The sequence below is a fragment of the Buceros rhinoceros genome, unplaced genomic scaffold, assembly GCF_000710305.1.
Source record: "Buceros rhinoceros silvestris isolate BGI_N320 unplaced genomic scaffold, ASM71030v1 scaffold28, whole genome shotgun sequence".
Taxonomy (NCBI): Eukaryota; Metazoa; Chordata; class Aves; order Bucerotiformes; family Bucerotidae; genus Buceros; species Buceros rhinoceros.
The window spans coordinates 88,769-104,511 of NW_010427217.1; the positions used below are offsets into that span (position 1 = coordinate 88,769).

At 40.2% G+C, this 15,743-nt stretch overlaps 1 protein-coding gene across 1 annotated transcript in view; it reads left to right on the forward strand.

Annotated features, from left to right (window-relative positions):
* UST (uronyl-2-sulfotransferase) overlaps positions 1-15,743 on the forward strand; it is a 98,349-nt gene that overhangs the window by 56,607 nt on the left and 25,999 nt on the right. Inside the window, exons 5-6 of the mRNA XM_010141775.1 lie at positions 5,268-5,365; positions 7,579-7,736. Of these exons, the coding sequence (XP_010140077.1) occupies positions 5,268-5,365; positions 7,579-7,736 (256 nt within the window). The remainder of the gene's footprint in view (positions 1-5,267; positions 5,366-7,578; positions 7,737-15,743) is intronic.

A 15,743-nucleotide genomic window follows, 5' to 3' on the forward strand; every position in this document is an offset into this window, starting at 1 on the left:
AGGGAAAGAAAAGAATTTCTGTAGTTTTTTGAGCTGGCAGAGCCTGCACAGGAGTGAAGAGTCAATCAAAGCTGGTGCAAGGGGCATTTGGGGACAGAAACTCACATTTCAGTTAGCTAGATCAGCTCTGCCATCTTGTGGAGCTTCTCCCCAAAGTGTCCACTACTCACTCCAGCCTGCCACTGGTGCCCCAATAGACTTGTCCAGCTCACTGTCATCTCCAGAGGACCATCATCCCACCCAGTATGACACAATTCACCCCACCTGGCAGCCCTACTGGAAGGTCCTCAGTATGGCAATAGCATGAGCTGAGAAACACTTGGCTTCAGCTGTGTTGGCAGTACTGTTTTGGGAAGGGATGACCCCACAGCAATCTGCTGCAGTGCTGTTAACACAGGTGCACAAACAAGCACCAAATGCCTCCAGAATGTGAAAGAAACTGGTCATCTTGCTGCACTGTGATTCTAGTTATCAAATACTTGATTGAGATTGGACAGAAGCATTAAATATCACCTGATGAAGTAAAAGCCTCTCTAATTAGGGTTTAAAATACCACATTATAGATTATTTTCCATAAAAATGTAATTCGTGCTCCTAAATAAGATTTAGTAAGTGGTACATTTATATTTGAAAACTTTTATGCCAACTATACCTTGACTTTTCAGTGTCTTTCTGCAGCCTGTCAAAGTAGAAAGTTGTGCTTTTCCTTCTTGCTTTTCATATTTACACTTGCAAATGCTTTTCTTTAACCATCGTGTTTACACTTTCTTTTCCATCATAGTACAGCCCCCCAGAGCTCCCTAGCCGGGGTCAGAGAAAGTGGTGGGTTTGTTATTTTTTCATCATGGTTACATTTAGTTCATATGATGCATAGTTGTCCTCAGGATGTAATGGTCAATTTGACCTCTTTACAAACACTGAGCAAGTATGCGAGAAAACATTTTACAAGCCATGAGAGGATTCTTGGGCGCTCTCAGCAGAGCAGAAGAATTTTCCTCTGCTAGTGAGGATGAGGACTAGACTGTGCCACTGACTGCAGCAGCATATGAACAACAGCCTTGTGAGCATAAGTCACCATGGACTGGGCTCACTCACTGGTTTTCCACTTGGGAAAAAAAACTTTCTTTTATGGGAATTTGAAAGGTATTTATTTAGGTCACTGCTTCCTCTGTAGCCTCATGACACACCTCAACTTCGCATCTGCAGCTGTCAGACTTAAGTAAGGAGCACGCACTGTGGCTGGATTGTAAGCAGGATCTCCTGGTTCCACAGCAGCTGCATTATCTCACCAGGACAGGGCATGGAAAGACAACATGTCATATTTTTCATTTTGAATGTGAGGTAAAGACCATTTTTATGGCTTCCCATATATTAATTATTGATTAATGGAAAAGTATTTGAAAGGCGTGTATGTATTTCAGTTATGATTCCTCATTTTAAATAGTTAGGGATACTAAGAATTGCTGTACATCCATGGCAGAATCGTGTTTTTGTAATTTTGATTGAGACATTGAGGGTCAAGAAATAATGAATACTTTGAAGCCCAAGAATTACTTCATTTTTTAAAAAAAGTAAAGTATCTCCTAGACAAAAAAAAAGTTACTTAGTACTCTTAGGATTTTATGCTAGTAGTAAATCAAATTCTCAAATCTAAGGTCATATCTTTTTGTATATGCTACAGTATTTGCTATGAGTTAAAGACATTAATATGAGTAAATTGTTGTTCTACCAAAAATACTTTGAAGCCTGCTGGTTTTGTGATAGCATTAAAATTCCCAAAGGAATTTTGTATCCATGAAATAGTTTTAATCGTGCTGACTTCCTTTTATGACATATGAGCTTACTGTGGCAAATACAACAGTTCTTTTGTTATTAACTTTAAAATACTAGTAACATACCTCTGATATATTTCTGATAGATCAGTAGTTTGGCTCGTTCATGAATTAATAGATTAGGGCACATTGTGATTTTTTTATATGAAAGACGGTTTTATAGAAGGAAGAAGGAGACGTCACTGGTTTACCATTTCTGCCAAAACTGTAACAACAATGGAAAAATATAGTACTAAGAAGAAGGAAGATGGTTTCTGTTGTTACTTGCAGCCCCAGGGCTGGTTCCCAGGCATCCCTCTGCCCTGCTGGAGACAGAAGCCCAGCAGGATGTGAGCAGTGTCAACTGTAGCCAGGAGCTAAGGAATGAAATAAAATTCCTCTTTCTTTATTGTGGAGGGGTATGATCAAAGTAGCTGTGTGTGTTTCGTTCTGTATCTTTCCTGGCTGTGTTAGACTACATTTTTTTACAAGGTGTCTCCAGTGATTTCAACGAGCAAGGCTGTCATCTGTCACCTTGCTATTTTTTGTCTCGCATAAAAAGCTTTCTGCCCTGAAAGATCTGTGTCCTGCTGGGAAGACATGCTCTTACTGGGAAATGTGGCATTAATGTCGCTTAGGATAACAGAGTAACACTGCCTAGAATAACGTCTTTTCACCTTAGCTCTCTGTGCTCAGAAAAAAACGCAGAAATTCCTGGAAGTCCCGCTAGCAACCAAAGAGCAGCTTCCTGTAAGTGTGTTTTAAGTTTTTTAATGACTACCACACCTCAGGATGGCCTTTCTTTCACCTCACCTCTTGGGTAAAAACTGTGATTTCACGTCTCATAGAGCTGCATAATTATCATCAAGTAAAATCTTCCCTGAGGGGATGGATGGTGGCTGGTGATTTATTTCACAGGTTATGAATACAGTAGAATAGGACGGGTGAGCAGGTGCTGTAGATGCATCAGGACCCTCCAGCAGTGGTAATACGGACCACAGTGGTGGTGGTAAACGGAGACTGGAAAGGGGCAGTGCTTTTACTGTGGAGAAAAGCTGGTCCTTCTGGTGTCAGGAACATGACATGTGTGCTGTTGCGTGGAAAAAAAGTGGTAGGTTTGTACGAAAGTGTACCTGGCCTTTATTTTAAAACCTCACGTGCATCAACAAGGCGGGGGGAAGATTTTTGTCTCTTATCCTTTTGCATTCCTTCCACAAATCAAATTCGAAAGGAATTGCTACTTGATAATTTAGGTTAGTTCTGTCCCAGTTATTTCAGTGATCTTACAGCAGTTTACCTTAGGAAGGAATACTAAAAATCTCTTTTTGTCTGAATGTAATCTGTTGACTTTTTAAAGCTGTAGGATTTTCCATGTGGATTCATGTTGCTTTTATTGTATGGCTGATTCTCTGGCCGTATTAATAAAATACTGTTTCAGAATGACAAGAAGATTCATGTTACATTTTTGTATTCAGTATTGATACTTATTTATCTCAGAGATATTTTCTGACTCACTGTATTCATTATTCTTTATTGTGAGTTAATGTCCGTTCACCTTTCTGTGGGAGTGAGAAAAGAAGAATGGCTCTCAGTTGAATGCTACTAATGATTTCTTAAATCTTACATAGGTGCTTCTGCCTATCAGTTAATCCATCAGTCAAGTGCGGGCTGGCTTGGACATAAAGTATTTGACATATTTTAGAATCTAAGCGATTTATTAATTCATTGCAGGTCTCTTATGGAAACCGAAAATACGCATCCCTGAAAACATCTCTGGTGGTGTGTATAGCAAAAGCACAATAAACCTTTACAGACCTGCTATTTTAAATTCTTGTTAGAAAATCCTATTGAGATAATAGGAGTGACACATTGCCAGTGCCACCAGTAGATTTCTTTAGTAATATTCATAGCATTGAGAATGGGGGACTGGTTAGCTTCAGCTCAGAGCCTTGAATGTCAAATTCAGGTCTTGACCATGAATTTTCTGGTATGTATTTCAGGCAGACTTCTCAGTGTGCTTGAATACACAGTGGGGAGCAGGAGAGACGGGTTGTTTGTATCCCAGTTGGCAATTTTGATGTTGTTTTCTTTGATGATTCCTCGCCATTTACTTTGCAGTCCAAGATCTTCTGATGTGCTTATAAAATCCGATTTACATAAGGGTAATACAGAGGAGGAAAGAGGAATGTACTTTAAAAGTTTGCAGACCCAGAAGTGATACTGATGAAGTTAGGTATGAGAGCTGAAGATCTGAGAAGAGCTTTTCTGTGCTGAGGTCTCAAAACCAGGCGCGGCAGCTGGAGGCCTGTACCCCACACTGCCATGGGAGATCAGGGGATGCTCTCCATGTCTCCTGTGCTGTCAAGCACTTCTGGCTTGCAGAAGGCATGTTATCCACTGAAGCATTCTCTGTCACATTTTATTTACTTGGTGAAGTCTGGATTTGTCATTGGTTTGAATCAATGTGTATTGAGCCTGTTGCATTTTAAGAGCACGTCTTTGAATAAGAATGAGGATTGGTTTTGCAAAGATGAGATCCTTTCATCTTTGCTTGTGTTGTCTTGTGCTTTTTTTTTTTCCCCCCTGTACGTCTGTTTAGAGTCAGTGGGTCTGCCTGCAAAATCAGAGACTATTAGACTAAATAAGGATAGTGGAAACTAACCCCATTTGCAGCTACATTTATTATTATGCTGTAGTAAATCTAGAAATGGAATACAGTTCCTTAGGGTTCAGTAGCTATGCCTAGTCCGTGAAAAATGATAAATAGCTCCTAATTAGATGAATGAAAAATCAGAAAAATGATGAATACTTTCTAATAAGCCCTTTTCTCAGTGGGGATTTTACACAACAGGCTCAACTCTGAACATCTGAGGAATGTACAGAATTGTGGTCAAAAGTGATGTATGTTTTTATATCAAGAGTAAGCTGTAGGAATGAGAGCTTACATTTGTTCATTCCATTCACTGAATGAAGTACAATAAAAAAAAAGAAAGTAAGTCGTTGTTGTCTCAATTCAATTTATTCTGGCTACTTCAGGTTTCCCCCAGGGTGTATTTAGGATGAAGAGAAGTCTGAAAATAATCTCCTGAATATTTTAAATATAACTCAATATGAAACTTGAGCCATATGTCATGCTTTGAATCATACAGTAATCTCAATACAACAATTGTGTTATTTATAGCAGAAAAATAAAATATGGGGGTTTGCATTCTAGGACAAAATCACTTTTTTTTCCCTCTCACCATTCTGAAACCTTCCAATTATATTTAGAAGTAGACAAACTGACTGGTAGATGACTTTTAAGGTATTTGGTACAGCCTCAGTGCAATTCTTTGACCCTAAGAAGACCATATAAAGTATGCGATAAAGAAAACGCTTGTTAACAGAGAAAGGAAAATGAAGTATTCGAATTTTTTTTTTTTTTTTTTTTTTTTTTTTTTCTTTCCTCCCACACAGGACATTAATGTATGTATCCTTGAAAACTACCCTGAATGTTCCAATCCCAGGTTATTTTACATCATACCGTATTTTTGTGGACAGCATCCAAGATGCAGGTAAATATAGACAAAGTATCCCAGTTTGTTTCAGTAATAGCTATTGCCAACATCTTGTCAGAAACCAGTAATAAAGAGGTAACAGTTATTTGAAGTACAAGAGAAAAGTGTAAGTACAATGTCACGCTCTATGTGGTAACTGCATGCATATATTTTGTAGTAAAGAGCATAATGCAAATGTAGTATTATCTTTTCTTACTGCTTGAGTAATTCATCCAATCTTGATGTATTTGTGTGGAACTTTTTTCTGGGTTGGCAAGGTGAGAATGGCAGTGGCCATTTGTGCTCGTTAATCATTTTACTTGCATTGTAATCTTGTAATACATGTTTAAGCTCTGCTCATGTGCTTGTCTATATATCAGGTCTATATATGAGGGTTTCCTGGTTTCTGTGTCCATGTAAGAAATAGTAATCATGCTTAAAACTACGGAAAGTGCAGCTTCTGCTGTAGTTGAGCTAGCTCATTTTTAATGTGTCCGTGCCATTCTTATATTGCAGTAATACTGATGCTGCATAGTAAACTTCTGTGCAATAATACATGAATAATTTTAAATGCCTTCCTGTTTACAAATAATTTTGTACTGTTTGTCACAGCATGTTCTTCATTAGGTTTGTTCAAGGTATTCTATGATTTATTGTTACTGCTTCTCCATTGTGAGAACTGCATGTTTTCAAAAATTTATTTCAAAAGCTGTACTTCTTTATAGCAGTAATAACAAGCAAAAATGTGGTTTTCTTGTGTCTCATTTTCTAAGTCTTTTTGCTGTAAAATCCTGCATTATTTTTTCGGCATAAGTGAAGTTATGATTAAGAAACAAAATAGATTCATAACTTCAATTTCATTATTTTTTTTCTTAATGTATTTTGGCCTGATTGGCGAATCCTTATGGTTGCACATTTAACTTGTGTGCATGAGTAATCCCATTAACATCAGTGATATACCTGAATACTTCCACCACATACCTCTCTGAGGTTCCCACACAGTATACTGAAGTACTGCTTTGTAGCTTGTTTTAGATCTGTCTCCCATCATGCCCTTGCCCTTCCTTCAAATACCTCTTAGTCTCACAAGTTGCTGCAAGCAGGAGGCTTGTAGTATTTATTAGGACACTCTGCTCTTCCACTAAATGGATCAGTGCAGAGAAGGTTGTAGGGAGTGAAAAACCTGCTCTAAGTCTGTTCTAGTAGGAGTGTAGAGCAATAAGCTTTTCTACATGTCATCAAAAGAGCTTCTGACAAAGGTTAAATTTGCTATTACATTGAGTGTGCAATAGCCTAATGAAGTCAGAGAAGAGGTGTGATCTCCAGCCGCTCTCAGGTAGCATGTGTGACTCAGATGTTCATTGTAACAGCTGGACCCTATGAAAAGGCTGATTTCCTTTAGTTTGGGACAGTGGCATTTTATTCCCTATCAATATGAATGCTGACTGCTGCTCCCAGGACATAATGAATATTAGAGTTAGTCTCAGGCATTTAGGATTGATGCTTGTCTAACCAAATTGTGCTTCCAAGAAACTATGAGAGAAACATAAAGATGTACTGGTGTCCTGTCAGTAGTATCTCGCTGGGGGAAAAGGTAGAATAACCCCAAACTGATCTTTAGAACCTTCAAAATCTTCAGTATCAGTCAGAGCAAACACATGCAAATCCTGTAGCAGGGCTGCAGGGCAGTCAGAAGTGATGGCAAGGAAAGGGAAGCCCATGAAGACTTTGACAGGAGTTAAAAGGAAGGAAGGTGGGAAACAGGAACAGGCCGGTAGCCTCTTGTGCGGTATGCACTGGGTAACAGCAGGCAGTGGTTGCTCACAGCAGTTCCCATGATGTGGGTCAGGGACACCACCACCCCTTAGCACCCTTCATCACTCGGAGAAGTTGTTCCTTCTGTGAGCTGGGTCACGCATCCAAGTCAAAATACAGGAGTTCCCAGGTTTGAGCTTATAAACAACTTGGTGAAGGATATCTTCAGAAAGGAATACTTCCACCAGGGATTAAACTCCTTTTAATGTGATCGTGTTTTTACATGACAAACCAATTCTAATTGGTGTGCAGAAATGCTCAGGAAGCCACTTGGGCTTGGTGGGGGATTTTTTAATGTTCCGTTAGATGTACGGCACTGAGTATTTTTTGATTCAGTGTATTCTTGGGTTGAATTTCTGAAGTAAATGCATATTTAAACTATTTTTTTTCTCTCTTCCTCCATTAAATTCATACAGGGAGCCTGGTGAGTGGGCCCTTGAAAGGGCAAAGCTGAACGTTAATGAAAACTTTCTGCTTGTGGGCATTCTGGAGGAGTTGGAGGATGTGCTGCTTTTATTAGAAAGATTCTTACCTCATTATTTCAAGGATGTGCTTAGCATCTACAAAAACCCAGGTAACGTTTTTCCATTAAAAAGCTATTCTTACAGAACCTGTGGCAGGTGCCACAGGTGTGGCAAAATCTGCATGTCTGCTGAAAGGTACATGTTCATGTTGTGTTTAGTCAATGCAGAGGTTTATCTCCCTTCTGGGGAGCAGATTTGATTGATCGCACATATTCTGCTTTTACTCTTAAAGTTACTGTGTGGTTTTCATTCCTGGGCAAGCACTTGGTGCTCCAGCAATCTTGCCATGTGCCAGAACACTTCCTGTTTACCGCTGGGATAGCTTTTACTTCTTTTCATTCTGTCATACTCAGCTCTCAAATAATACTGTCAAAATATTTTTAAAATGCTGTCAACAATATCTACCTAAGTAAACCTTCAAGAAATGGTTTGGCGAGCTGGACGCTTTAAAGGTTCTCTAGTACCAGGATATTTATTTTCCCTCAAATTTGACTGAAGGTTGAGATGAATTGAACCTTCAGTTCAACTGAGGTAAGATAAAGTACAAATAAGAATGTGTATTTACAGCACTTTAAGTACAAAGCACGCTGAGGAAAAAGACTTAGAAGACTTGAGTAGAGAACTGAAAACAGAGAGCACTTAATCTACTCCCACTTAATTTACACCCCACAGTCAATCTGAAAGGGTTCTCTACTCTCTGCGTCAATCTATCCCTTCCAACGCTTATTTATCATTAACTTCTTTAGAAGACAGTCTTGTGTCCTGTGCTGAAACCAAGAACTAAAATGCTTCTGTGGGGCTGTGCCTGTCATTCAGACAGAACTGATTTCCTGCTTACACTTGTTTGGGCCATCAGCATCCTATGAACCAGGGAGGAGTAAAACTTCCCTTCTTGCACGGGCGACTCGGTGGCATTTGCATCAGTGTGAAATGCCTACAGCCACCAAAATGTGCGGTTTGTACCAGGTTTCATTTTTTAAAACACATGGATCAAAGATTGAGTTTTGTTTTTAACACATGCAGCTGCTGGCTGAGAGCAGCTATCACAATAATCAGTCACTTTGGAGAAATTAAGGGTTTCTGTCCATAACCAGGAATTACGGGTGACTGTCCACCAATCCCTGCCTCCAGGATGCATCTTTGAAAATTTTGTATTTAGTGATGATATAAATGGTATAGGAAAAGCATGGCATTCCTCCTCTGAACATGATTTCAGTGTGTCATTACCTGCTTGCAGTAAGGCTGTTAAGGCAGGTATTTAGAGGTGTGTTACTTTGCTGTGGTGCTCTATCCAGCCACAGAGCTATTTTGCTCAATAACAGACATAAGGGCGCATAGTATCGTGTTGACATGAGAGCAGTGCTCAGTTTTGCATCAGTTATTTCTCTTTTCTTTGTAAACTAATGAAAAGACCTATGTTTGTCGTACGTGTAAGTCTCCCTAAAGGTTTGCACAGTTCAGTCCCTACGGTTTTCCTATGGGGATGTTAGACAAGAGGAAGGCAGAGGATCAGTAGAAGGAAGCAATTGCTCTTTGCAATGAGCAAAATTTTCTTTGGGAATCTGTAGGACTTCCTCAGCTGTTCTGTGCACTGTAGGTTTTCACTTCTCTTACGATGGGGAAGCCAACAGCACACGGCATCTCGATTTTTATGAGGGTGCCCTAGGAATGGTCATGTGAACTAAGCAATCTCTCAGAATTGTTAAGTGCTGGATAACCTTTCTCTTCTCTGTGTATACCCATATCTGGGAGAGATTTGATCCCCTATTTCAAGACAGAATAAAATATTAACTTTTCACATTCACTTACTGGCAAGAAGGAATAGAAAGGAAACAGTTTCCTTGAGTTAACTCTCTCCTCATCTTTTCATACATGCATATGTTTGAATATGTTTTCATATGCATATGTTTCTTCCAACCATAATTATTTTCAGGTTAATTCTGAGTTGGTGCTAATGCTTACGGAAAACTTAACAGAATCAGGCAGAAATTAAAAAAATTCAAGTGTGCCGTGGTTTAAACCCAGCTGGCAACTGAGCACCATGCAGCCACTTGCTCGCTCCCCACTGCCACGGGAGGGATGGGCGAGAGGGGGAGGTAAAAGTAAAGCCACGTGGGCTAAGGAGAGTTTACTTGAATGACACAGAGGGAGAAAACGGTAATAAAGGGAGTGATATGCAGTGCACTGCTTACCATTGCCAAGCCAAGCTGCTGTTTGAAAAAACTGCATGCCCTTTCTGGCTAACTCCCCCTTACATGTATTGGGCATGACATCAGTACAGTATCAAATATCCCATTGGCTGGTTCGGGCCAGCTACCCTGGATTAGCATTTTTTTTGGGAGAATCCCTTTTCACAATTGTTTTCACTCACAACTCAGATACTAAGGGCTCCAAGGGTTTTCCAATCCACTTCATAATGTACTCTCAATAGCCATGTAGTATCAAATATCCCATTGGCTGGTTCGGTCCAGCTACCCTGGATTAGCATTTTTCTTGGGAGAATCCCTTTTCACAATTGTTTTCCCTCACAACTCAGATACTCAGGGCTCCAAGGGTTTTCCATTCCACTTCCTCATGTCCTCTCCATAGCCATGTAGGTGAAACCACAGGGGACGCCATGGTGCGTACCTTCCATATTCCCATCTTTGAGCAGGGGAGCACCTACTCCTAACAGCTGAGATAAGGGTGTGTACAGGTGGGGAGTAGGACAAGTCACCCTTGAATCACCAGAACTCCCAAGGCAGTTCCTCCACAGTCAAGATGCAGGCCCACAGAAAGGAAGAGAGACTTCCTTCATATTGCCAGAGTGGGCCAGCCACTTCATCCACCGTGTCCCCCATGCCTTCACCCTGAGTCACTATTGCCAATGAATCGGCATATGGTGGTGGTGCACTTCATAGAAACTTCCACCGCGTGAACAGTGTGCAGTGGGCTTCAGCTGGGTCTGTAGGTAGCTGTTCATCATTCAGATTGTTATAAATCACCTCCAGCACAGCAGATTCCCTCAGGTACTGGATGTCTCTCTCCGTGGCGATCCACTTGCCTGGATGACAATCAATACCTTCCTTGAAGGAGTACCTTTCTTTCACACCTGACAGAAGTTGCCTACAGAGGCTGAGGGCTTGTGTCTGCATACAAATACCAAATTAACCTCGTAAACAGTGGTATAACCTTATTGGAGGTTGAAAATATCAAATATAACAACGTGATATTCCTGATCCATCTCCCAGAGATGATAAACATCACCACAGGGAATACATAGTGTACATAAGGATTTACGTGACGCCACCACAACAAGCAAAATGACCAACAGGTGATCATGGACTGCTTAACTACAGAGTCTGTATAGAAAAATTGTTTTAACACTCCTGGGGCAGATCTATTGTTATCTCAACTCTCTGTCATGCCCCACATTGGGTACTATACAGGACTGTCATGGTTCAAACTGGGGCAGGGGGTAGGTAAAAGTAAAGCAGTGTGGCTTAAGATAAAGAGAGTTTACTTGAACAACACAGAGAGAGGAGGCAGTAATGAAACGAGCGATCTACAACACACTGCTTAGCACTGCCGCCACCACAGAGCAAACTTTGGTATGATATCGGATATCCCATTGGCTGTTTTGGTCCAGTTATCCTGGCTGGAAATTAACCCTATCCTAGCCGAACCCAGACAAAGTGCTGTGTAAGAAATCCTGTGTCATTCTCCTCGGTGCACCTTAGACCTGATCTGCAACACCCTCTGCTGTTGCATCAGGAATTTTATCAGATTTTATTCTGCCCAGCTGCGTAGTGATGCCACAGAGCAGCAAATACTTTGGGCCAGAAATGACCTTTTGTTGCAACTAACAAGGATTAAGTCTATACAGTTTAGAGTTTGGTCTGCTGACCTGCTGCTCCATTTGCAATACTCTTATGGCAGTCTTCCCTGTTTTCACATAAAGAAGGTAAAGGTTTTTCCATTGTCTTTTAATCGGTTTAATATATTGAGATGGGGAAAACACAGTGAAGGATGGCGTACAGAAAGGTGATTTATTTCCAGGTCAGTGAATCTCCTCACCAGAGTCCACTGCAATAAGCTGCTCTGGATTAGACATAATTCAAAAACTGGATTTGTAGAGCTGCTTTGAAGGCAAAGGTAACTGAAGGAAGGCAAGTACTGCTTTGGTGGATTACGTAGAGTAGACAGCAGAGTAGGAAATCAGTGATTGCTGTCCCACCAACGTCATAATCTAAACAAAATTAAAAGCACCTACCTCCAGCTCTAGGAAGCAAACTTCTGCATGTCAACAAACCCATAAAATCACATGTGCATTTAAGATAAATCTGTGGGAGTTCTGGTTAAACCCACTCTCCTTCCTAAAGCTGGGACTCTCCTCCCTCGTTACAGGTGCTTTGCGTGTGCAACAGATCGCTACAGCTCCCATCCAAGCAAACTTATTAGCGAGAGTCTTCAGTAGAGGTTGAGGCTACTAGAAATCAGGAAGTCTGGAAACTTTTCCTCATCTGTTTCTTTTAACCATGCAAGCCATATTCAGGCTTCCTAGTTTCTTCTGATTCTGTAGTGACTGACTGAGACAGCGTGTAACAATATTTATTAATGAACTCTTGCTCAGTATCCTCCTCCTAGCTAGAAAACAAAGCCTGTAGCCTTTTCACCTTCAAAAATTCTTTGCGGCTATTGTTCTGAAGCAGATCTGTAGAACTGTGGCTCTGTTGATCAAATATATAGTGAGGCTTTTCCATCAGAGAGCACAGAAATGTGAGTATAGGTGTCTGTCTGTATGCATAAGGGCACAGGTAACTGCTTAATGCAATATGACTTGAGTGCTTTTGTTGGTTATGCGAGGGATCTGTTTTGCATAAGCTGGTCGAAGGAAGCTGTGGAGAAAGGTAAAATATAAAAAATTGAAAGAGTAAAATGTAACTGACTTGTTCAGACATTACCACTGACAGTTGGTTATTGAGTTTTTAACATATTTTGCTTGCCAGCTGCTGGGTATTCTGTGCTGGGTTTCCTTTTCTGTTTGACAGTGTTACATTTTGAAATGCCCACAAATTTTTCTCTAACTTTGTGAGTTTAAAGAAGTTGGCAATTCTGCATGACAGGAAATTTGAGAGGACACTAGGAGGATAATTTTCTTCATTACATTAATAAAAACATTGTCTTTAGCGAATTCATATGCCAGATACTTTGACTTGCCTGTTTTGTAACAATATGCAACAAAATGTGAAAGCTCATTGTAGTGCTAAAGATTGGAACCAATCTGATTTTGTCTTGCAGAATGCTTTAGAGCTACAGGCTTCCTGGTTTTCTCCTTTTCCATTCTCCTTGAAATTAAGTAATTTTTTTTATGTTGATACCAAGTCAAGAATTGCAAAAGGACTCTTTTTTGATGGCTGTCTTGCCCAAAGTGACAAACTCGTCCTGCCTTGAAAGCCAGAACTACCTTTACAAGAGATCAAAAGGGAAAAGAGCTGGGGGTGGTGGACAGATTGTGGAATAAATGGATGGATCAATAGATGGCTACAATAAAAAGAAAATTAATTACAGTGTTTACTAAATTTCTTTGCTAACACAGTAGAATTTGCTCAAAATGTCATCTTTTTTTTTCCCCAGCATTCAAGCAGGTAGAGTCCAATTGTAGAGCCTTGGATTATATTTACTTCAAACTTTGGAAGTATTTCTTAACTCTTTGAAAGGCCTGAAATAGCCTGACTTTACATGTAAGATCTCTCCTCACTCTCAGGAGCACAACTGAAAGAAAAATAATTGGTCAGTCCTGTTCATTTTTGCTGGCTATAGCTCACTTCTGTAGTCTGGCTGATAGCCAGAATGCAGAGAATGCTTACACAGTTTCTTTTGAAATCGGCACATGTGGATTTCGCATCTTTGGTGTTTTTAAGAGGTAGAAAATATGCACAATACACAGCAAAACATGGTTTTCTTCTGCCTTGTCAGCTTACGCAGCATGAGGTAAAAGTTAACAGCATCTAATGTAAAAGAATAGACAATATATGTATTTTTTTTGTCACCTCAGAAATAGCCCGTAGCCTATCACCTTTCTGCAGGAGTTCATAAATTTTCTTTGGCACCAGAAGCCCTATAAAAACACTTCTTCCTAATACCAAGGGGCAGGGGAGGGGGGGCAGAATCTTTGTTTCCTGAAAGTTACATTTTGTTACATTTTGTGATGTGTAGGTCTTACTCTAAAGCAAGGAGACTGACTTAAGCTTTTCAAACAGTGAATTTTATTGAGTACAATGAAATTGCTCACACTGTCAGCTGGAAGAAGATACTTCGTTCAGGTAAAATGTAAAATGTGCTTTTTTTTTGAAAGTGCAATAAAAATGTGATTCTCATTAGGAATCACTTTTACAAGGAATGTTATCCCAGGTAAAATAAACCTGCTGGTGTTTAAGTCCATTCTATTCATGAATGCTAGTGACACAGTCTGGATGTTTTCTGTTTATAAGCTTCCCCTTCTCTTTAAACTCAGTTTATCAGGGAGATGCTGCCATTTGTCTTTATTGCAAGGCTGAGGTCCTGTGAGGTGGATGATGAAACCTTTTTTGATGGAGTTAGGAAAAGGGCGGGGCGATTGACCATGGAAGTCTCAGCACCATGTGAAGGTTACTGCCATGGTGGGACAGCACTGAAAGTAGGACGTGGCTTCAGATTTTTCCACTTCCAGCAGAGGAACTGAGCATTTTGCCACTCCTTGTCAACATAAAACTCTTTGCAAGTGGAGAAGGCTGAGAGAGGCTTTTCATTCTTTCCTTATCCCTCTTTCCAGGCCATCACATTGTTAGCGGTGTTCCCCATAGTCTGACTGATACCTTTAGTACTAAATTGTTGTGGCAGACTTTCTCCTACCCTGTTCTTGGGCTGCTTTGGCAAAATGTGGATGCTATGTATTTGGAAATGTTCAGGATCTGAGGGCCATTGCTGGAAAAGTGCTGTGTTGTGAAGAAAGCAAAGGGAGGGTGGGAAGATCCCACTGTTCCTTTCTCCCGGTGAGAAACTGGAATCGATCTTTGCAGACACAACTTCCAAGAGCAAAAACTTTGGGTAAGAAACGTTGAAAGAAGTCTGAGGGAAGGAAACAGTGCTTTTAAGTGTCCTTAAATAGTGATCATCTTATATTCTGCCTTTGTTCAGCACAAAATGAAAGGAAAGAAAAAACTAGGACGAGTAATCTGCAGCTTCTAATAATCTGCCAGCTCCTCATGAGCTGTACTTTCTAGAGAGGGTTGTGGCTGGTATGTGGAAAGGGAATATATTGGCTCATCTCTTGTGCACAAATGCACACCATTCTCTCTTCTACAAGCATCTCCACTCTTGGTGTGAGAATAAAAAGTGGCTTGGATTAAATTCAATTTAAACCTTGAGATTCTTTTCTATTGCTTCTTTGCATCTGCTACTTAAAACGGAATTTGGGAAAAGTTTGAAAACGTTAAAATGTTCAAAAACTGGAGACTCCAAACATATTGTCTTTTCTTTTGCCTTGCACTCTAGAACTGCTTTGTGCTTCCCCTAAATAATGCTTTCAAGAGGAATCACTGTTTATTAAAGTTTTCTGCAGAAGAGGAAAACTAAATTTCATGTGGAGGTAAAACATGAGATTGGACGTGGGATGTAACTAACATCATAACGCTTCCATGGCATGTTCCCATCCATCATGTGAAGCAAACTGTATGTGCAATTTAAAAAGTTTGTCCAGGAGGTGGTGTAATCTCCCTGCTTGTTCAGCACTTTCAGGGGACTTGAACGTTGTGCTAGTACTAATAGCACATTAATTTACATTCTGCCTGGGTGGCCTTTTCTTCTTTATCACCCAGCGTCCCGTTCTGAAAATAGAAAATAAAAATAGGTGATGTGACCAAACCGTTCCTTTCTTTTCCCTCTGAAGTTTGAACTTTCAAAATTACCTAGAAGAGTGCTCTAAACAATATGTATGCTAAAACAGGCAGTTCAAGCTCTAGGAAGAATGTTTAATTGTATTTTTGTTTCTTGTAAAACAAATTCTCTCTTGTCTCTGTGCAAGAAAGACAGGGAAA